Source organism: Cetorhinus maximus, chromosome 25, assembly GCF_964194155.1.
Source record: "Cetorhinus maximus chromosome 25, sCetMax3.hap1.1, whole genome shotgun sequence".
NCBI classification, from domain to species: Eukaryota; Metazoa; Chordata; class Chondrichthyes; order Lamniformes; family Cetorhinidae; genus Cetorhinus; species Cetorhinus maximus.
The window spans coordinates 2,594,972-2,618,953 of record NC_135903.1 but is presented as its reverse complement, the minus strand read 5'-3'; the positions used below and the strand labels follow the sequence as shown (position 1 = coordinate 2,618,953).

General features: G+C 41.2%; 1 protein-coding gene across 3 annotated transcripts in view; it reads right to left on the bottom strand.

The window, feature by feature from the left end:
* Window positions 1-2,981: 2,981 nt before the first annotated feature.
* Window positions 2,982-23,982, bottom strand: part of dnajc7 (DnaJ (Hsp40) homolog, subfamily C, member 7) — a 44,860-nt gene continuing 23,859 nt past the window's right edge. For all 3 annotated transcript variants that reach the window (XM_078529264.1, XM_078529265.1, XM_078529266.1), the window contains 9 exons: window positions 21,996-22,114; window positions 19,710-19,863; window positions 16,346-16,510; window positions 15,406-15,497; window positions 12,703-12,776; window positions 11,602-11,748; window positions 7,376-7,528; window positions 6,482-6,544; window positions 2,982-5,733 (listed from right to left, as the gene is read on the bottom strand). In XM_078529264.1, coding sequence (XP_078385390.1) covers window positions 5,696-5,733; window positions 6,482-6,544; window positions 7,376-7,528; window positions 11,602-11,748; window positions 12,703-12,776; window positions 15,406-15,497; window positions 16,346-16,510; window positions 19,710-19,863; window positions 21,996-22,114 — 1,005 coding nt within the window. In that variant the 3' untranslated portion in view covers window positions 2,982-5,695. The remainder of the gene's footprint in view (window positions 5,734-6,481; window positions 6,545-7,375; window positions 7,529-11,601; window positions 11,749-12,702; window positions 12,777-15,405; window positions 15,498-16,345; window positions 16,511-19,709; window positions 19,864-21,995; window positions 22,115-23,982) is intronic.

Genomic DNA, 23,982 nt, shown 5'->3' with positions numbered 1-23,982 from the left:
GTAATACTAACCATTGGCCTAGTGTTTAGTACTTAATCTTGTTTGCTTTCAGATGAGATCAGTTTATTGTGGAACCAGCGTTAAGGTTACTGTAGCATGCAGGTGCCTGTAATGTGTTTGTGCCTAAGTTTTTCTGTGCCAGCTCACGCAAGAAATGTGGATAAGGTGAGAGAGTTTCTGCCTATTGTGGGAATCCACCTGATCAATTGAGGGTCCACATGAAACCTCAAGATTCGGTCCAGATCAATTGGGACGAGATCAATAATTGAAAATGCTAGCTTGCTTTAAATATGTAGCTTTTTGTTTTGTTCAGAGTGGTTCTGCCATGTTGCTTTCTCAAAGATGTAACTCCAGAGTTTCAATAAAGGAGATGGAACCATCTGTTGCATTGGTATGCTTTAACTATAGTTTACACTATTATATGTTGTAGAAACCATCAGGTTCTGAAAACTTGTCTAACTTAAGACCCATTATTTTCTTCATGACCATTTTCTTAATCGATGTTAAGTTCAATAAGTTCCTCCCCTTCACTTATTATACTTATACTGCTGGCATTTAGTCCTTTCTCTCAACTGTGAAAAGATGCAAGAGTACTCATTTAGCAAGTCTGTGATTTCTTTATTTATTTTGCTGTTGCCTGCTCAGTTACTACTTGTGTGCATAAATATGAATAGCAGATGGGAACAGGATCAAGCTTAGTATATGGGTACTGTAAATGTCAGACACCACTTGCTGTTAAGATTGCCACATTGGACAGTGAAGCCCTTTGAGGGCTGCACAATTGCCGGAGCCAATAACTGCAGAGCAGGGATGCAAAAAATAAAATTCTGATGTATTGAAATCATCTGTTAACGGAGCAAATCCTGTTTATTTTTATTTAACATTCACTTTGTACATGAATACTGTACAGAGTGTACATATTGTACAGCAGTAAACAGTGAGAAATCATACAATCAGAACAAAGTATGTGCAGCTTAATGTACATCACAAGGCTTACTAGAGAAATACATTACACAAAATAGGAAACATATTTAAAACCCTTCATGAGGTTCATGAGGACACCTTAAGCAGAAAATAACTACTTGGAATTAGAATTAAGTTTTTAAATATGATATATGTTTGGATATCTATATTCCAGCAGTGATATATTGTGGGAAGTCATCATTGGGAGGAGGTATGGAGCCACAGTATAGGAAACTGAAATTAACTGTACTGTATAAGTGTCACTGACCTGGCCCTTTAACAGTTTAATGGTGAAGTTGGTTCAACTCACCACTTTCAGGCTCTCGATAACTTCTCTAGGCCAGTTCCCCAAAGGTTCAATATAAAATGTGAAGAAACAAATTCTACAGAACTAACGCATTAATGCTAATAACCCGGTGTTGATTTTCATTTTAAAAAAGGGGTCTGGTTTAAAAAAACAGCAGTCTGACAGTCTGTATTTGGCAATTTTCAGTGTGAAAACAGGCACAAAACTAAAAATAGTCATAACAGCAATTCAACTTCAGTTTGTAAACTAAGCATTATCCATAATATTAATGTCTCTTTTTCCCTCATCACCGCACCCCAGCCCTCCTTTGACAATGTTTGGCCTTATAGTAAAACAATAATTGCAAATGATTTTCAAAGTCAGACAGCACAAACATCAACAACACATGTTTGACAAGCTTGGTTAATATTTTGGGTATAGATTATTTATCTGAACAATTCTGAAGCACTTCCACCATAGGTATACCTATCTCATGTATTTTCCCCTCATTTCAAATTTTCAGCACTTTTTATCTAATACCCATGTTTCCTTTACACTCATCCACCAGTTGCTTAAGTGAACATATACAAAAAGCTTAGATCTCCAAGTCATGTGTGTTATGCTCAGTTAATTGGAATATTTAACTAAAGTACCCCATTCACTGAAGGAAGGTGGGGGAAAACAGATCAAATCTTTAGATATAACTTATCTATAGATTCTTGGTATGAAACTGAAGTCAGATCCTTTAAATTTCCTCAACCTTTTAGACTGTTGAACTGAACCAGACAGACCACCAAAGTCCTAGATGTGATCTTTTCATTTTTATTGAGTTAACTGCTCTCAACAGAGTGGCAATTAAGACACTAACACTGGCTTCGGCTTCCCAGGAAAATGGAAGATACACAAATGGCTGATACATAAATGGCCAGGAACGAGAGACATCATCCAGCGGGGTGCACGCAAGTGAACATCAGGCGAGAAAGATGGAGCATGACTGTCACAGCCTGAACAGTCATCAGACACTTGTTATTCTGGACGAATGACTGCTTGGATGAAGTATCAAATTGACACCAAAACCTGTGGAAATATCTTTGCATGAATTGCAGCTTACACTACCTAATGGGGATAGGGAGGGAATGTGCTAAGAAAAACCTGGGAAGGAGTGGGCAGAGCTCTTCAATTTTTTTTCAACCTTACAGAAAGAATTTGTTTAGTGGACAGGTGGGAAATATATAGCAGAGTTTCAAACTTTTAAAAAAATGATCATTCTAAGTTTTATTAAATACCTTACTTTCTTAATATAAAGATTCATAATGTCAGACCAAGAGCTTTTGAATTCCCCGCTTTCCCTTGTATATCTATTTAGGCATGAAGTCCTGATAGCTCAGTGGATAAATAACCTTATGATGTTGCACTAAACTCTTCTATTTCAAGGGTTGTTAAATATATATTTAAAAAATCAGAACTGCAACTGATGCAAATCAAAGATTCATTAATATTTTCTCTCAGGCCATTTTCTTTTGAACTTTTTCCACAAACTAATAATTCTATGTGAAGAAAAGTCTTCCTCTTTTACAGATTGACACCCTTAGTCGAGCCTTGCTCGGCTGAAGTTTGAAGTATTTCACTCTAGAATGTCTTTAAGAATATTCAAAAATAGTCTGTATCGTTAACAAAAAAAAGGCTACAAATGCCAATTAAGTAATGTCAACATTACTCCTGTTTTTTTAAAAAATTCAAAGATATGCATTAATGACACAACAGGGGATAAATCTATCCACAAATCTGTTCTGCCTGTTTATTGCACCCTTTCCACTCCCAATGTTGCTTTAACTACGTCTCTGTGATGTGGTAGGTCAAAATATATAATGTAACTACCTCTCTGCCCAAAAAATTAACATGAGAAACATCTTTATGAAGCAAGATGTGGGCTTTAAAAAAATGGGATAAGCCACAAGATGCAAGGATAGATCATCGAGTCAACCTGCTTTCTGGGACTGGGAAGAATATATTCAATATCTTAAGTGTACGTATTAAAAAATATTCCTTTAATGTCATTGAACATTTAAAAAGCCATTTCTGAATATACAATCAGGCTCATTTTTTAAAAAGTGAGCCGTATCTTAGTAGGTCCAGGTCACTTACCAGTTTGTTTCTCCAATGACAAAAGTTTGTAAAACTTTGCACAAGTGTGCTGGCCAATCATAAAAGAAAGGTTTCACTGTAATGTCTGGCTGTCTTTCGTGCAGAATGCTGCAAGAAATTCACAATCTTGTAATAGTTTTATCAGCTTTAAATGCGTTTTTAATGCATACAGACAATCCAAATGGCACACTGCTGCTCGCAAATTTAAACTGAATGAAGGCAAGCAGCTCAACACCAAAACAAGTCAAGAGTAATTGTTATTTACAAAAAAAGGTGTCATTTGCAAGTAAAAACAATTTTGAAGAGGAAGAGACTTGCAATTTAGTAACGTACTAAGTCTAAGTTTATGAATTATACAAAAGGCTCATCCCCACAGAAGTCAGTACTTTACGGAGTTAAGACCATAACAGTAAATTGGATGAAATGTCACAGAACTCCATTAAAATGAGCTAAATGAGAACCTGATTTATTTTTAAATAAACGTGATGCAGGCGAATCTGGAGAAGTGAATGCCCAGTGGACAGCGCTAAAGAGATGAGAGATTTGTTGGCTTGATGCTTCATGGACATGAGTTACAGGCTGATGGGGAGACTTGATGTACTGCCGTCCTTTCCAATTTGCACACTGTAGTCCAAATGATCAGGGTTTTAATGCAAGATGCTTGTGTTTTGCAAATTATTGTACATTTACGGAAGTGTTCATTAAAAAATGATAAAGGGCTTAGTTTGAATACGTTTCTTTTCCTCAAGACCCAGACATTACTTCAATTCTTTAAAACAAATCAACCTAGCAATATTCATGGAGGCGGAGTGTTTACTCTGAAGCAGATTCCCTCCTTCCTATTTCCACATCAAAAGTATTCAGAAAACATCTCAATTAATTTCATAAAAACACATACACACAAAAGATACAATGGGCCCATAAATACAAATGTACAATTTAAAATTTATTGTCTTCTCTTAATCCCATTTTCATTAAACCTCTTTGCCTCAGATACTGTGCTACATGCTCAAGGCCTTGGCCACTTTGTAAGCAGCAAATTAGAATCTGCATAGTCTGTGGCGACTTGCCTCACATACAGTGCCTCCCAAAGTCCGACTGATACTTAAGAACCTGCCTGCTACGATGCAGCTGAGACTCTTTACTATGGGCTGCTTGTTTACCAAGTGGTGCTTCGGCTCAAAACATTTTGCAGATGTCACCAAAATCCTATCTCCGTGACCGAAATGAGTTAGCATCCCAGAAACAACTCACCCAAACTGCTAATGGCGTGAGCATGACAAGAGATTCCCCAGCACCCTTGGATGAGAAGACCTGAAGGTCTTGGCAATGAATCACATCAAAAATGTGATTTGTTTTGGGCAAAGGACCATAATTTGAGGAGTGCTGTAACTCACATTCAGCTATGAGGGGTTTAATGTTTCCTTTCATGGTAATTTTACTGTTGCACTTGTAGTTCACTATGTGTAGACATACACTGAGCACATGCAGGTAGAATAGTTAGGTTATAAATACAGATGACTTCCTTAAAGTGTCAGTGGAGCACTTCAAGGTTTCCAGAACTTGAGGTGATTTGTTCAGACGATCTTTATGAAATGCCATTGTATTAGTTCAGAAAATTCCTAGATTGATGATTTTATAACGATGGCAAGGTTCCTGCCAGTCCAGCTCTAAAGCTAAGCTGCAATAAAACATGCCTTTAAACAAATCACTTTCCTCTCTTTTTCCCATCCCTATCAGCAGCAACTTAAAGCTAGCACCTGTAACTGTCAGTAGCAAACGTTCCTTTCACCAGCAAGGTTGATAACCAGGAAGGACGTGAAAATTGGACTATGCAGAGAGGCTGACAAAGTGAGCCACTCCAGCAGTCATTTAAAAATTGGTCATTCTGCTGAAGAGAAGCACAGAAAAATCCACTGCTTCAAGTACGAGTTCTATATTTGTTTGAATGAAAAGCGGATTTTCCTGTGTTGGAAGGAAATACTCTCACCTACGTAAAAGCTCAATGGCCTTTATTTACATAACTGAAGATCATTAGTGTGAGGGACTGCATACTTCAAAATGAGGTAATCCTTTTTATTTTTAATTAATATTATAAAAACAAAGCATTAATAAGGTCAGCTTCACATTCTGTGACGACGGCTTCTTTTTCAACAAAAACATAGAATTACATGAATACAAGAAGTATTCAACTGAAACATGAAAGTTTTTCCTCTAAATAGATTAAACACAGGGAAACAGGGGGTATTTATTTATTTTTGCTCGAGTTACACCCAGTGACATTGAACAAAAGGTTGTGCATTAGCCAAATTGGAAGAAAAAATTCCCAGGACCAGAAGCTGAAAAGAGAAAGAGAAAAATCTATTAACATCAACATCCAATATTAAACAGCTACAAGTGTACTCTATGTGAACAGCAACTTCCATTTGGTTACAGGTAGGTCAATTTATCTGAAGTGAACTTCTCCTCACTATGGTGGATTGCACATCCGATCTCTAGTAATTAAGGCACAACTGGTGTGAATATTAATATTAATATTATTGGAAAGCTGTTTGAGCAGATTAGGCACTATACCATGGTGAGTTACTTTTAGTGGCTGGCTGTGGTAACTCCGGCACTAGGACCACTGATGGCTGCCCCATCATAGGTGGAACTTATCCATCCTTATCTGAGGCACTGGACCAAAGCCCCGCCCGCCTCCACTGAGAAGGCAATAGGGTCGGTATGCTGGGAGAATGAGATCAAAAAAGCCAAATGGCCACCTTCATCTATCTAAAAATAACTGCTCCTCGTCTTTCTGAAAATGCTGACTCCATGTTCCAGGGGGTAACTCAGTTAAATTTTGCATGTGAGCTGGCAGAGTAAATGTTGTCAAGCTATTTATTCATGCCGGACATCAGCAATCCAATCCCAATTCCTAATTCCACACAGGAACATTTTCCAGCTCAGAGCACTGGAAGCCTTGCCTCTTCCCACTGAATAATTGGTTGAGGCAAGGAAACTCTTACAACATAACTTTCTTTTAAATTAAAAGCTCACAGTTAAGCATTCTGTATCTTTCAAATGTGCCAAGTACTTCAAACTCACCCTCGAAACTGAAGCCACCTGGGCTACCGAAAAATGCCTTGAAAATATTATTAGCATCAAAATCTGTAACAAAAGAATATACAAATTAACATTAATAAAACAATCTCAAACTGTAGACTGTAAGCAGAACTAACCTATTATGCATGTTTTTTCTTTTTCTGGTTTTGTCCTGAACTGAAATGTGAACTGGGTTCCTGATCCAGGTGCTGAGGGCATTCAGGCAGCTCACATGCGAGTACAAGGACTATCAGAAGCAAATCTGGCACCTTAGAGCCCACATACACATAGATTTCCAGCAAGAGTCACCCAGATAATCTGGGGCAACAGCACAAGCTGAATTTTCAGCTGAAATGGCCCTAACAGCACAGGTAAGATGCTTCTGGCTCAGCACCACAGTGTGTTTATCATAAGTCCATTGGGGAAAATTGCACACTACTCCAATATGGTCCCACGTATTCATCTGAAGTCACTGCAAATATACCTTGGGTTCAAATAACCCAAATATTTTCTTCTCACCTATTAGGCCGCACTTGAAAACCAAGCAAAACACTTCACTGTAATCATAGCTTTTGCAGTGACAGTAAGCCTGAGGACTGGCAATCGAGTGAATCCAAGAAGCTATTATGCAGCAGCCTTTACAATCCAGATATAGTTGTAGCCAAGCTGCAAATAGTACTACACGTTCAAATAGCCTGGTCCTCTGATTGAAAAATCCAGGACAATGCCTTTTCGCTAAAAGTCATTAGCTTACAAGTGATTCGGAATTACCTTACTCTGAATTAGAAATTTGCAGACTGACAACCTGTGTAGGATTGTACGTTCAAAGCTGTACAGAAATGTTGCTGGTTAAAGTGGTGAACTCCAGCAGACAGTTTTGCAGAGAGGAGCACTTACCACCAGAGTTCATGCCATCGTCATCCAAATCCTGACCACTATCATAACGTGCTTTCTTTTTTGGATCTGACAGGATACTAAAGGCTTCCCCCACTTCTTTAAATTTCTTTTCTTCTTCTTTCTGTACCTCTGGACTGGCACTACTATGTCGATCTGTGGACAGAGGTAGAGAGGCCAGTTAGTAGTGAAGTGTGTTTCTCTTTGCAATTTTAAGTTTGAATTCTCAAATGTGTAACCTTTGTGAGTAACTCACCTCCTGGCTCCCCAAAGTCTGTCCACCATCTACAAGGCACAAGTGTGATGGAATACTCTCCACTTGCCTGTTCCAACAACACTCAACAAGCTCGACACCATCCAGACAAAGCTGCTGCTTAATTGGCACCCCATCTACCACCTTAAACATTCACTCCCTCCACCACTGACACACAGTGGCAGCAATGTGTATCATCTACAAGATGCAATGCAGCAACTCACCAATGTCCCTTTTACAGTACCTTTAAAACCCACAACCGCTACCACTTAGAAGGACAAGGGCAGCAGATAGTTGGGACACCACCACCTGCAAGTTCCCCTCCAAGCCACTCACCATCCTGACGTGAAAATATATCGCCGTTCCTTCACTGTCGCTGGGTCAAAATTCTGGAACTCTCTCCCTCATAGTGCTGTGGGTGTGCCCACACCACATGACTGCAATGGTTCAAGAAAGCAGCTCACCGCCACCTTCACAAGGACAATTAGGGATGGGCAATAAATGCTGGCCTAGCCAGCAACGCCCATATCCCGTGAAAGAATAAATAATAAACACATGTCACTGGACATTTAGGTGTACATTCACAAATATACTTCTTGGGAATGTACATTTTGATATATAATTTATAAAGCTACGGCTGTTCTGATTGCACAGTACTGGCGGGAAAATTGCGTTGATACATCCGGGTTTCTTACTGCGTCTACTTGGGTTGAGTTAGGTCTCAGAATGGGAAGGGTGGATCTATTTGCTAGTTAACAATTCAGCTTGACTTGTTGTCCTACATGATATGCAAATGAGTATCAATGCAGTTTTCATGCAAAGTAAAATTCCACTGTCTGTACATTCACCGACTGGAATTTGAATAAACAAAGGAATCCACAGGTTCTGCATAGGCACTTTTGTAAATTCAGCATGATAAAGGGCTCACGGCAAAAATTGGTGTTGAACAGATTAATTCGCCTAAGGGTGGAAAATTCTAGATTAGCAGCTTCAAAACAACCTATTGAGTAAGCAGATTTATTGCTGCATTCGTTGCTATATTTTTGGCCATTAGGTGTACAAATTTTTTTTAAAACAGTTCCTCTCCCTTGTAATTGAAACATATGTCCTGCTGTTTGTTGAATCTATTCCATTCTGAATGTATCTGGAAATTTTACAAATATTACACTAGGTGGCAGCTCACTCCAGAGTTAACTCCTCTGACAGGCAAACTAGAAAACAACTTGGCCAGAAAATATGTCCCACAGCAGCCTGGCTATTCTTTCAAAATAGGACAGCTGGCATCGAAGGGCTCTTTGCTTTCCACTAAATTAAATAATTTGCATCTAAGCACAGAGGAATAATGTTGAAGCTTGCTGAGAATACCAAATTAGGTGCCATGGCAAATTGCTGGATAGAATGCAGGAGACACATACAAGTCAGCAGAGTGGGCCAATAAGTTGCTGAAGCAGTTCATTGCAGAGAAATGTGAAGTTACATATTTTGGAAAAATATGTAGTATAACCTAACTGATATGATGCTTAGGGCACAAGAAGAGTGGAATCTAGGAGTACAGAAACATGGCTCTTTAAACATGGACATAGATATGCCGTCATCTCTGCCTCGATTTGAGGATGGCACCTACTCAGGGCCATGAGTTTCTGCCATGGATCTTCATGTGACTAAACAGGCTGATTCTTGACCCACAGGCCTTTGGGTACATGGGGCAGCAGGTCCCATGATCAAGTGGCAGGTTTTACATCCTTTTCTTTCCTTTCTCTGCCGTCACTCTTGCCTCACCATTAAGAAGTTGCGATTCAAAGTATCATGGAGCTCAATGGACAGGTTGTCACCATTTTCAATGACTGGTAACAAGCTCCTCCTGGTCTTTAATGTCAATGTTGCCCCGCTTCAAGGGGAGTTTCAGAGCGTCTTTGAAGCATTTTTCTTAGTCCTCCCCTGGAGCGTTGACCTTTTGAGAGTTGAGAAAACAGGATCTGGCAGGGGAGATGCTTTTTGGCCATCCGGACATAGTGTTCAGTCTATTGAAGTTCATTTTGTAGGAGTTTTGCTTGAATGCTTGGGGAGCTGGCTTCAAGGTCAACAGCATTTATTTGGCACTCCTCCCATTGAATCTCGAGGATGTGGTGGAGGCATTGCTGATAACATTTCTCTAGTGCTCTGTGATGCTGATACACAGTCCAGGTCTCACTGCAGTGCAGGAGTGTGGTGACTGCAACTGCTCTGTACAGTAGGACTTCTATTGACTTGTGGAGGTCTTTGTTGCCAAATAAAGTGTAGATAGAAAAGATCACAAAAAGGTGAGAGATTTGGCGTCACATTTTTAAAAATTCATTCGTGGTATGTGGGTGTCGCTGGCTAGGCTAGCATTTATTGCCCATCCCTAATTGTCCTTCAGAAGGTGGTGGTGAGCTGCCTTCTTGAACCGCTGCAGTCCATGTGGTGTAGGGTACACCCATTGTACTATTCGGGAGAGAGGTCCACAATTTTGACCCAGCGACAATTAAGGAACGGCGGTATATTTCCAAGTCAGGATGGTGTGGCTTGGAGGGTAACTTCCAGGTGGTGGTGTTCTCATGTGTCTGCTGCCCTTATCCTCCTAGATGGTAGAGGTCGTGGGTTTGGAAGGTGCTGTCTAAGGAGGTTTAGTGAATTCCTGCAGTGCATCTTGTAGATGGTACACACTGCTGCCACTGTGCATCAGTGGCGGAGGGGGTGATTGTGGATGTGGTGCCAATCAAGCGGGCTGCTTTGTCCTGGATGGTGTCAAACTTCTTGAGTGCTGTGGGAGCTGCACTCATCCAGGCAAGTGGCGAGTATTCCATCACACTCCTGACTTGTGCCTTGTGACTTGGACAGGCTTTGGGGAGTCAGGAGGCGAGTTTCTCGCCACAGGATTCCCAGCCTTCGACCTGCTCTTGTAGCCACAGTATTTACATGTTCTAGTTCAGTTTCTGGTCAATGGTAACCCCCAGGATGTTGACAGTGAGGGATTCAGCAATGGTAATGCCATTGGTTATCAAGGGGCAATGATTAGATTCTCTCTTGCTGGAGATGGTCATTGTCTGGCACTTGTGTGGCACAAATGTTACAACCCAGAGGAGCTCCTGCAGTGATGTCCTGGAACTGAGATGACTGATCTCCAACAACCACAGCCATCTTCCTTTGTGCTAGGTGTGACTCCAACTAACAGAGTTTCCCCCCTGGTTCCTATTGGCTCCAGTTTTGCTAGGGTTCTTTGATGCCACACTCAGTAAAATGCTGTTTTTATGTCAAGGGCAGTCACTCTCACCTCAACTCATATTCGCACACGAGATCAGTTAAAGCATATCTGGGTAGTATTGTGTGCTGTTCTGAGATCTCCATTATCGAAAAGATATTAGAGGCAAGGAAAGGTACAAAAAAAAATGGTGCCAGGAATAAGGGACTAAAACTCTGAAGTAGGGCTCAAACACCTGGGTGTTCTCTCGATGAGAACAGAGAAGGTTAAATGGCTAATTAAGTTTTCAATGACGCAAAAGGTTCAGGACAGGAAAATAGTAAAAGGTTGTTTCTACCGGTTGGCAACTCAGCAACAAAGGTTCTAAACTCAGATTAAGGAGAGAGAAGGGGGAACTAAGAGGAGGAAATGCTTTCACATGAGGGTTATCAGAACCTAATTGAATTTTATCACAATTGATTATTGAAGCAACAACTATATCATCAAATGGAAGTGGCTAGAAATTTGAAAAGGAAGTATGTAATATAGGGCAAGGGCAGGGAAATAGCATTAAAATAGATGAAGTTAGTTGTAAAGCAAACACAGGGATGGACAATAGGCTGACTGGTTTTCCACTTAAATGCAAATTCCGAGGCAGAATATTCTTTTCAGGTACAGCAAAATTAATTCAACTGCACTGGGGCTCGGGCTCAGCTTTGGAAAGTGTTGTGAGCCAGCAGGCTCTTGTATCACATAACAAAGAGAAACCTGTCATACCTGGATGGTGCATCAGTGCCCGCTTCCTGTAGGCTTTCTTAATTTCATCTTCCGAAGCACTTTTGTCAACCCCAAGAATTTTGTAGTAATCTTTTCGTTTGCTCTTCTTCAGCTCCAGTTGTGCATTCTTAAGAAGCTGCTTGTGCTCTTAACAAGAGAAAACATCAAAATCCTAAATGTCATGGGTTGTGCTCCACCAAGGGAAGGAGTCCTAACTAGGCATGCTTAAATTTAAATAAACTCAAACACATTATTTATCTTTTCATTTCACAGCCTCGATCGTTTACAGGTTTATTTTTTATGTAGCCGTTTAAAGGTCATTCAGAAGACATTTGAACAGCCCAAACCAGAGAAACATCTGCTGTCCCTAAAGGTTTGGGTGTGGAATTCTATAAAAATATAAAACTCAAAGCAAGAGAAGGCAATTCAGCCCATCAAAGCCCCTGCATTCAGGGCCCATTCATGAATACACTATCTGCGACTTCGCTGTCAACCATCTGCTGACTTATACTTTAGGGAACACCAAGTTCTATTCTCAACCGCTCCAATAAATTAATTTGGGCAGTGCTGATAATTTAACTGAGAAAACATACTTTGGTAAGAGAAACAGGGTAGGTTCTGTCGCTCCTCACAAATGATATGAGGAAGAGACACATGTCATCTTGCAGGCAGTTAGGTAAATCACATTACTCTAACAACAATCAAAATTCACTGGGCAAGTGCAGCAGCGTACCCTAATGCAGCAGCGTACCCCAATGCAGCAGCGTACCCTAATGCAGCAGCGTACCCTAATGCAGCAGCGTACCCTAATGCAGCAGCGTACCCTAATGCCACTACCACCAAAAGCAGTCTTCAAAGTTGCCTGCATCATAAAACACTCTACAACTTACTGGCTATCACACCATACCATGCACACTTCATTCATTTTGTATACAATCAAAACAATACAGCCTATTAGATGTAACTAATGAATAACTTCAACAAATAAATCAAATGCATTCTGCTTGCTTTGCTGAATAAATATCTTGAGACCTTTTGCTTCATTTTGAAGCTTTACATTGGGGCCTTTACAGAAACATCCACTGGAAAATCTAATTTTACCTTTTGTTTTTTCTGTCTGGTAAATCTTCTCATAGTCTCTTACAGCCTCTTCATATTGTTCTGTATCCATATAACTAAAGAATATAAAAATACATAAAATGTACAAATTTATCATAGGTAATGGGATACTCTCAGATTCCCAGTGTTTAGAAAGAAGGTCCAGACTAGTTCAATTTTCACTTTCACGTAATCAGCCAATTTCAGCTACTCTAATGTGAACTCGCACGGTCGGTAGTACTTTTGACTCTTTAGTCGGGGTGGGGGGGCCTGGGTTCAAGGCCCACTTCAGGACCTGAACATTTAATTTAAGCTAGCATCTCACTGCAGTATCAAGGAAATGATGCAACATTAAAGTTGATGTCTTTCAATGAGATCAGGTGGATGTAAAAGAGCCCACAGCAAAATTGGAAGAGGGGGTAGGTGTACTGGCCAACATTCATTTGCTGTTTTATGGGACTAGGTGTGCGAAAAATTAGCTGCTACATTTACTTACATGGTAATGATGATTGCACTGTAATTGGATGCAAAGCATTTCATAACATCCCAAGGACATGGTAAGGTACTTTATAAAACAAGTTCTTTCTTTCCTCTGTCAGTGCGAGCTACAGTTTGGTAAGCAATTAGCACTGCCTCTCACAGAAAATGTTCTACATACTGAAAAGATTACAAACAGGGCTAGGAGATACAGTGTGCTTTTCAAGTTAAATATGCATTTGCACAAAAGGAGTCAATTTCCATGAAGCTTAAACAATAGTAAGACACAAACTAGATCATAGTGCTACAGGGTTGCTTCAGTACAATATAGTTCAGTTCTTGATTAGAGACCAAAAATGAGTTTTTTTTGGGGAAGTAAAGGGCATGGCTGAGGTACTAAATGAGTACTTTGTCTTTGTACTCAATACAGAGGATGCTGCTAATGTCACGGTACAGGAGGAGGAGGCGGCACAAAAAATGAATAGGACAGAATAGATACAGAGAGGAGATAATTAAACAGAAGGCAGTGCTCAAAGTCGAAAAGGCACCTGGTCCAGATGGAAAATGCATCCTAGATTGCTGAGGGGAGTAAAGGTGCAACTAGGCTTTGGCCACAATTTTTCTTTGACATTGGAGTAGGGCCAGGCGACTGCTACAGCTCTGTTTAAAAATAGTGGATTGGGATAAACAAGGTAACTATAGGCTAGTCAGCCTAACATCAATGGGAAAGTTTCCACAGGCTATAACCCAGGGCAAAATTAATTGCCACTTGGAAGAACGTGGGTTAACAAATAATAGCCAACATAGATTTGTTAAATGCAAATCATGTCCTGACAACGCTTGATTAAGTTATTCAATGAAATAATGGAGAGGGTCAAAGGAGGCAGTGCAGTTAGTGTATATCAATTTTCACAATGCATTTGGTAAAACATAAAGCTTAGTTAGCAAAACTAAAGCCAATGGGATTAAAGGGGTAGTGGCGGTGTGGGTTGCACAAAATCAGCTAAGAGGCAAAAGGCAGACAGTGGTGATGAACTGATTGTTAATTAGATAGGATGGAAGTATATAGTAGTATTCTGTCAAGAGTCAATAATGCAACCATTGCTCTTTTAGATATATATCAATGACCTGGTCTTGGGTTTGGGGCAAAATTTCAATGGCTGCATGAGACAAAAAGCTTGGAAATGTAATAAACAATAAGAGTAGCAGGTTTCTGGAGGATATGGACAGGCTGGTGAAGTGGACAGACACATGGCAGGTGATATTTAATCCAGAGAAGAATGAAGTGCTGCATTATAGATTAAATGGTATGATTTTAAAGGGGAGGGGATGTTTTCAGGAACAGAGGCTTGTAGCTTCACATACACAAACTTTTGAAGATGGCAGGAAAAATTGACAAGGTGGCAAAATAAATTATTTGGAGACGAAGTACAAAAGCAAGGGAGTGATAGTAAACCATTTATATCACTGGTTTGGCCTCAGCTAGAGTATTTTGACCAATTCTGGGCAAAAAGATGTCGAAGATCTTGGAAAGAACATAAGAGGAGATTTAAGAGAATGGTACCAGGGATGAGAAACTTCCTTATATAGAGAGACTAGAAAAGCTCAGATTGCTCTCCTTTGGTAAAGGATTTAATATATTTACCCAAAATTGAGGCGTTTTAATAGATTAGTTAGGGTGAAACCATTTCCACGGGTGGGAGGGTTGGAGAGGTCATAAGATAAGTCACAAAAAACCAGGGGTGCAGGGGGGGAATTAAAGAATTTATTTTCTTTCACAGAGTGAATTACGATCAGAAATGTACCACCTACAAAGGTGGTGGAAGCAGATTGAATAGTAACTTTCAAAAGGGAATTAGATATTTACTTGAAAGGGAACATTTGCAGGGCTCTGGGGAACGAGCATGTGAGTGGAACTAACTAGAAAGCCCTTTCAAAGAGGAAGCACAGGCGCAGTGGGCTGAATGCCTTCCTTTGTATTGGATGATTATATGATTGTCAGTTTCTTTCAGCGGCAAAAACTTGTCTTGTTGGAACTGGCTGTCACGGTGGTTAAGATATGGTTCTTTTACTTCTCAAATCCAAACCATCACAGTCTGATAGGAACCTAGAAGAGTGGTATGTGAAATGTAAAGCCTCAGTCTAGTGCCAGTGGATGCAATAGCTCAAAACAAACGTTTTTCAGAATTCAGAAACGCTGAAAATCATCCCAACAAACCCATTACTCACCACTGTGCCCGCCGCATGTAAGCCTTGATATATGTGTCATCAAGTTTTATTGCATTTGTGCAGTCTTCTATTGCTTGTTGCATCTTATGGAGCTGTAAAATATTTTCCAAACAACCAGTGAACTTACTGTTCATTAACCTGGTTCAATAATGTCACAGCATGGGTTTTTCAAGTTACTTTATATTTGCCTAAGTTTTTATATTTCTCTAAGTTATAATGTCATATATGGGCGGACATAGCCACACTGCTGCATTTCTCAATATTTAAATAAAAGAACAGACTTTCTTTAAATACTCTCAAGTCAGAAAGCCATTTTAAAATGCATTTAGTACGTTATAATTGTAATTTCTTTACTGACAGTGCAAAAAACTGAAATCATTTTTAAACATGTGCAACCTTTTCACCCCAATTATAGACATAATAGCTTCATGGTTATGTCATGGAGCAAATTCAGCACAGTTCTCAAATTTATAAAGAATTTTAATTGTACTATTCATTTATTACCTGAATTGAACTGTTTTCTTCAGTAATTTTCTCCTGTAGGCACTGATTCTTTGATGGTTCCAAATGTTGTGATCCCTATTATTCATGGGAGCCTTGACTATGAGTCATGGCCAGGCATATGGAGAGAGAGTGCGTAAACATCACAGCTGAGCCCCATCGTGTCCTCACTTGATGTGCATTTCCAACAGAGATCAGCGGATGGTGACCAGGAGCAAGGATCTGGATTAATTTTATCTCTACCTTAACCAGAGAACTGAGGGGAATTGTCACACCCATACCTTTTCACAAGAAAACATCACCTAACACCCAGCTCACAAATCACTGGATAAACCCGATGAGTCATCAGGAAAATCAGGGGTCAATCTTACATATTTACCCTTATGATTGCTACAAATAACATTTATATGAAGGAACTGTAAAAACTAAAGCAACTTACCTTGGAGCCTACTGTTCCTCGATTACAGTACAATTTAGCATTAGTTTTGATGTTATTTGGATCTATTTTCAGGGCTTCTGAATAAAGTTCAAATGCCTCGTCAAAGGATCCTTCTTTAAAAGCCCGGTTGCCTTCTTCCTTTTTCGCGCGTAAAGCTTTAGCATTCTATTTGCAGAACGAAAGTAGATAGTGCACACTGTTGTTTCAGTTAAAACATGTCGTAAAGTAACATCAGAAATTTATGTTTAACCATCAGGCTTTTCCTTTATGTTACATTTACATTACTATCTTGAAAGATGCAAATTTGAAATAAAACCCCCCTGCAGGTCTCTCACTAAAATGGTCCAATCTATTCTCAAGCTTCCGAAAGGCAAATCTTAGCGTTTCTGGTACAACAGAACCTAGAGTTATGGTGAAGGACCCCACCCAAAATATGAACCTTTTGTTCTTTCAGATTCCTGCTGTGCATTTCTCCTTTTTTTCTTTATTCTTTCATGTGGGTGTTGCTGGCAAGGCCAGCATTTGTTGCCCATCCCTAACTGCCCTTGAACTTAGTAGCTTACTGGGCCATTTCAGGAGTTACATGGACCAGGAAAATATGGCAGGTTTCCCTCTCTAAAGAGACATTAGTGAACCAGATAGGTCTTTACAACAATCAATGATAGTTGTCATGTTTACCATTATGAAGACTAGTTTTATAATTCCAGGTTTATTAATCGAGTTTAAATTGCACAAGTTGCTGTGGTGGGATTTGAACTCAAGACCCCAGAGCATTATCTTGGGCATCTGTATAAAAAACCTATAAAATTCTAACAGGACTAGAAAGGGTAGATGCAGGAAGGGTGTTCCTGATGGTGGGGGAGTCCAGAACCAGGGGTCACAGTCTGAGGATATGGGGTAGATCATTTAGGACTGGGATGAGGAGAAATTTCTTCACCCAGAGAGTGGTGAGCCTGTGGAATTCGTTACCGCAGAAAGTAGTTAAGACCAAAACATTGTATGCTTTCAAGAAGGAGTTAGATATAGCTCTTGGGGCGAAAGGGATCAAAGGATATGGGGAGAAAGCAGTAGCAGGCTATTGAGGTGGATGATCAGCCATGATCATGATGAATGGCGGAGCAGGCTCGAAGGGCCGAATGGTCCACTCCTGCTCCTAGTTTCTATATTTCTATGAACCAGGACAAGCAGCAGTGCAATTATGTTTTCTGGAGTTGATGCTGCCAGGGTCCTGATATTATTAAGTCACTAACGCAGTTACACAACAGTCGCTGTAGCTGAATGCAACTGCAGAAATTAATGGATAATTGTGAATGAAATTCGGATACTTATCCAAGCGTTTTTGATGGTGTGGCAAATATGATTTAAAAAAAATCATCTTTAGCTGTTCTAAAGTGTTTGTGGAATTTTCTCTGCCCCCACCAACAGGTCATAAAGAGAGGCATTGCAGAATTGTTACAGTACAGGAGGCTATTCGGCCCATTGTGTCTACACCGGCTCTCTGAATGAGCAATTCATTTAGTGTCCCCCTCCTGTTTCTCCCCATAGCCCTGCACATTCTACCTTTTCAGATAACTAGTTCCCCTTTGAATGCTTCGATTGAACCTGCTTCCACTCACTCTCAAACAGTGAATTCTACACCTTAGCCACTCAGTGCGTGTAGGAGTTTTTACTAAAATCACTTTTGCTTCTTTTGCTAATTACTTTAGATTTGTGCCCTCTCGTTCGCCATCCTTTCACAAGTGGAAATACTTTCTCCTTTCTCTCTCCAGACCCCTCATGATTTTAAATGCCTCTATCAAATCTCCTCTCCTCTTCCTCCCCCCCCCCCCCCCAAGGAAAACAATCCTAACTTCCTCCAATCTATCTTCATGACTGAAGTTCCTCATCCCTGGAACCATTCTTGTGTGTATCTTTTCTGCACTCTCTCCAATGCGTTCACATCCTTCCTAATGTGTGGCACCCAGAAACTTGTATTTCCTACAAGTTGACCTCTTCCATGGGGACATGATGCTACAATCTCATACTGAGCCATCTCAGTAGCTATAGTGAAATTACTTACAAATTTCTTTTCAGAAAAGCACCAAAACAACACCGGCTCACCACCAACCTTTCAAGGGCAGTTAGGGATGGGCATTTAATGCTGGCCTAGCCAGCGACACCCACATCCCATGATTGAATAGAAAAACATGCTGTTCCATTCCCTTTGGCTGGAAACAGAATTAATTTGTGGTAAGTTTAGCTTCCTGGCTTTGCTGTGCCACTGATTAAAAAGTAATCAGCACAATGAAGGTCTTGACTGAGACAGCAATCCTTTGTGCTCTGATAAGATACCATGCATTTTCTGAGAACTCAAACTTTAAACTAGGGAGAGGTGGCAAATAACTTTTGGCCAATTTAGATTATTTACTACTTAGATTTATTAAAAACACAGAGAAAATACTCTGTACATATGTTACTACTGCATATATCTTGTTTTCTGTCCAAATACTTGGTTCAGAAATTACAGTCGACAGCCATGTGTCAAATCTGTAGATATTATGAAGCCTTCTACTGACCCTGGTTCTAACTTTGTTACAATACTTGTAATGTTCTATGGTTCATTCACTATGGTAGCAACCTACTACAACACACAGTGGTCGCTGACCACAGGATGGCAGAGAATACTGTGATTTAATAAAACGATCTTTCATCTGGATCACTGAAATATATTCCAACATCTGTTTATCCGAAACCCAAATTCACTGCATCAGGGCTGATTTTGCTATGCTCAGACATGAAGCAACTCAGTTTGGAGATTACTGGTTAGATTTTTGCTCTGAATCGAATCTGGAAAAACATGCCAACATCTCAAAAGATCACTGGATGATATTTTAGGCCCGACATTTCAACATTATAAAAAGAGCTGAAAAATTGAAACAAGTTATAATCCAGTATTTATCTAGAATTTTTTTTTTTGAAAAATAGAACATTTCATCTGGCTTCATTTCAGAGTGGCTCGAGCAAACCAAAGGCCACTAGTGAGCAAAACAAATCGAGAAGATCCAACTTTCTGTTTTCTCTCCACACTTGCTACTTGATTTATCTCATTCTCTCTCCTCTCTTTTTAACCATGGTGCTGACTCTTCACCCAGTTTCACAATAATAAAAGAACATATTGCCCAACTGCATGCAAATAAAATGGAAGGAAGAAAAAATGATGCCTCCAATTCTCCCTGTGACTGATACCTAAAAAACCTTAAATCACGTTAACCAATTCAAAATGTCACCAAGTTGGAAGAGAAAATCTCTTACAAAAATCAATCACAATAGGAAGAGTATCAGCCTTCAGCCTCTGGCTACCCACAAAAGGGCCATCAGTACCTACCCTGCAAGCGAGTCGGGCCTTTTCATGATCAGGTGCCATCCTTAAAGCCTGGACAAAGAACTGGACAGCCTTTTCAATACAGTCCTCATAGTAAAGGCAAAGTCCTCTCACATACAGGGCATCAGCATTTGTTGAATCCATACGTAGAATGTCACTGAAAGAAAAATGAGCAGAAACAAAGGATTATTGCTAACATTCCAGTTAAGCAGTCAGATTAGAGAAGCCGGGATTGTTCTCTTTGGAGGAAAGAAGGTTAAAAGATGATTTAAGAGAGGCATTCAAAATTCTGAGGGGTTTAATAGAGTACCTAAGGATCTAGAGTGCACTGTTTGAAACGGTTGTGGAAGCAGATTCAATGGTAACTTCTAAAGGAGATTGGATAAATGCTTAATGGAAAAAAATTTGCAGGGCAATGGAGAAAGATTAGAGGAATGGAATTAATTGGATAACTCATCCACAGAAGAGTCACGATGGCCAAATGGGTTCTTTCTGCACTGTAGGATTCTACGATACTACTTAAAATGAACAGTTTAGTTGGCAGCAAAATCAGCAAAGTTACAAAAGAAAACACTTATTAATGCATTTTTAAACTATAGACTGCCCACCAATTTATCCACTCTACCCTTGAAAATACTGTTTCATGTTGTGATATGGCCCCATGGGCACTGGCAGCCCTATGATACCTCTGCCTGCAAGGCTGAACAATGAGTCTCTGCAGGGAACTTGACAGCAGGTTGCAGCCAAGTCTGATAATGCTGTCACGCAACATTTATATGCAGGCATTTTCTAACCGGGGTCAGTATCAGGACTTTATTTTGGCTGTTTCTCCCCACACACGCCCTCCCTGTTCAGCCATGGCACAATGAGGCCAATTGTTCCACAGCAAGCGATGTCCCTGCTGAGATAGTTAACTCAGCACAGACAGGAAATTGAACCTGGTATATTCTGGCCTGTAAAACCTGGCATTTTACAAATCTTTGTGCTTTACCTACTTGGCCTTTACATAGGAACATATCAGCAGGATTAAGAGTACTCATTTGGTCATCAGGGAAATACACTGGGCCTGAACTTCCTTGGAGCAGAAAGAAGCGTCAGATTGCCACTCCACGCCAATTATTTATGTCGAATCTTTTTCGATCCTATCGCACACGACCTCCCAACTCAGGCCGGGTGAGATCCAGGCCATGCAGCAGTCCTCGAGGCCCAGCTTCAAAGTGCAGGAGAGTCCAAGTGAAGGAGGCCACACCCCCCTTTTTTTGTACCTTACAATCCAATGCTGGGCAGCCCGGGAGTTATGGACCATTATTTCACAATATGCTTTTTTAAAAACTCTATTGCGCATCTCCAATTATGTGAGTGGTGCAATATCAAATGCTCAGTTCTTGGTGCCCATGGGACTAAAGTTAAAACATGCCTCTAATCCTTGGCAAGGAAAAGGGGGGGAAAGCATTCACATTGGTGTGGTATGCGTTGCTTTTTTGACACTGGGGCGGTGGAAGAGAAGAGGAGGTTTTACTCTATGGGCAGAATTCTCTGGTCAGCGAGTGGGGGCAGGGCCCACTCGCCGGTGCGTAAAATGATGTGCGGTGACATCGGGCAGGAGTCTCGAAGTCACCGGGTGTCATTTAGATTTTCAGTTGGCTGCACACCCGCCGAACTGTCAAAGGCCTATTATGGTCATTTAAAAAGTAATTAATTCAATTAGCTGAGCTGCCTGTCCAACTCTAAAGTCGGTGGGCAGGAGAAGAGCTCAGGCAGCCTTCGCATTTTTCATCAAACCTCATCCACGGTTGGGATGAGGTTCCATGAAGTGTTTTAAAAAGTCAATAAAAAATTTAAAAAATAAATCTTTCACATGTCCCAGTTCATGTAACAGTGCCCTCCGTGCCTCAGGGAGATCTCTGCGCTCTTTCACACGCATGAAGAAAAGAGCGCAGGGAACGGCTCACGGAATTCCCCCCCGCCCGCACAGGGAGCGCTTCCAGGCGAGCGTAACGTAAAGTGACGGCACGTCCCCAGTCGGAGGCCCCAGTTGGGTTTGCATCCCCCACCCCCCCCCTCCCCCACCCCACCGACAGGGGGAACATTCAGCCTTATGTCTCACCAGACTATAACTGGGAATACCTGATGTTATATAACCTGATGATGTTAACTCTAGGCATTCGAAATAGAAAGTGAGTCATTCCTCAGAACTAATATCCCTCACCACAATGACTGCAATTTAAAAATATGGGAAACTACAGCAAATAACACAAAGTTACAGTACTCAAAGGGATGAATATCTACCTTGCTACTGACTGTGCATCAGGATAGCGGCCAAGCAGTGCTAAGCATTCAGCTTTAAGGATTTTGAAGCGGTGGCAGGCAGGAGCAAACTCAAGGGCACGGTCCATATAGTATACAACCTGGGTGAAGATTTCAGAGAAGAAGATGTAACATAGGACATCAAACAATTAATTCCTTAATTCCATTAGATTGGGGGTGAAATTAGAATTGCTGAATTACTTTACCACAAATACTCCCTTCAACTTCACTGGCCAATGAAGACATAATGAATTGATCAATACTGAAAGGTTAAAGTAAAAGAGCACAATTCCTTACATTTTTTTAATAAAAGCAATCCTAGTGGATGGATGGGAATCTTTTAGAAACAATCAAAGGAGGAACTCAGCAGGTCAGGCAGCATCTGCGGAGAGGAATACAGTTAACGTTTCGAGTCGGAATGACTCTTCAGAACTAAGGAAAAATAGAAAAGAGGTCAAATATAAGCTGGTTTAAGGGGGGGTGGGACAGGTAGAGCTGGATAGAGGGCCAGTGATAGGTGGAGATAGCCAAAAGATGTCAGAGACAAAAGGTCAAAGAGGTGTTGACGGTGGTGATATTAGCTAAGATACGTGCTAATGGTGACATTAAGGGTAGAAAGCAGGACGAGCAAGGTACAGATAGCCCTAGTGGGGGTGAGGTGGGGGTGAAGGGATCGAAATAGGCTAAAAGGTATAGATAAAACAATGAATGGAAATATATGTAAAAATAATGGAAATAGGTGGGAAAAGAAAAATATATACAAATTATTGGAAAAAGGGGGATTGGAAAGGGGCTGGGGATGGAGGAGAGAGTTCATGATCTAAAGTTGTTGAACTCAATATTCAGTCCGGAAGGCTGTAAAGTGCCTAGTCGGAAGATGAGGTGCTGTTCCTACAGTTTGTGTTGAGCTTCACTGGAACAATGCAGCAGGCCAAGGACGGACATGTGGGCATGAGAGCAGGGTGGTGTATTGAAATGGCAAGCGACAGGGAGGTCTGGGTCATGCTTGCGAACAGACCGAAGGTGTTCCGCAAAGCAGTCACCCAGTCTGCATTTGGTCTCTCCAATGTAGAGGAAACCGCATTGGGGGCAGCGAATGCAGTAGACTGTCCACCAATATTCATTACAAGCCTACTGACTCCCACAGCTACCTTGACTACAGCTCCTCACATCCCGCTTCCTGTAGGGCTCCATCCCATTCTCTCAGTTCCTTCGCCTCCGTCGCATCTGTTCTGATGATGCCACTTTCAAAAACAGCCCCTCTGACATGTCCTCCTTCTTCCTTAACCAAGTTTTTCCACCCACGGTGGTTGACAGGGCCCTCAACCGTGTCCTGCCCATCTCCCGCTCATTTGCCCTCACACCTCCCAGAACCATGATAGGGTCCTCCTTGTCCTCACTTATCACCCCACCAGCCTCCGCATTCAAAAGATCATCCTCCGCCATTTCCACCAACTCCAGCATGATGCCACCACCAAACACATCTTCCCTTCACCCCCCCCCCCCCCCCCCCCCGGCGGCATTCCGCAGGGACCGTTCCCTCCGGGACACCCTGGTCCACTCCTCCATCAGCCCCTACACCTCTACCCTCTCCCACGGCACCTTCCCATGTAACTGCAGAAGGTGCAACACCTGCCCCTTTACTTCCCCTCTCCTCACCGTCCAAGAGCCCAAACACTCCTTTCAAGTGAAGCAGCATTTCACTTGCACTTCCCTCAACTTAGTCTATTGCATTCGCTGCTCCCAATGCGGTTTCCTCTACATTGGAGAGACCTCTACATTGGAGAGACCAAACGCAGACTGGGTGACCGCTTTGCAGAACACCTTCGGTCTGTCCGCAAGCATGACCCAGACCTCCTTGTCGCTTGCCATTTCAACACTCCACCCTGCTCTCATGCCCGTCCTTGACCTGCTGCAATGTTCCAGTGAAGCTCAACACAAACCTCATCTTCCGACTAGGCACTTTACA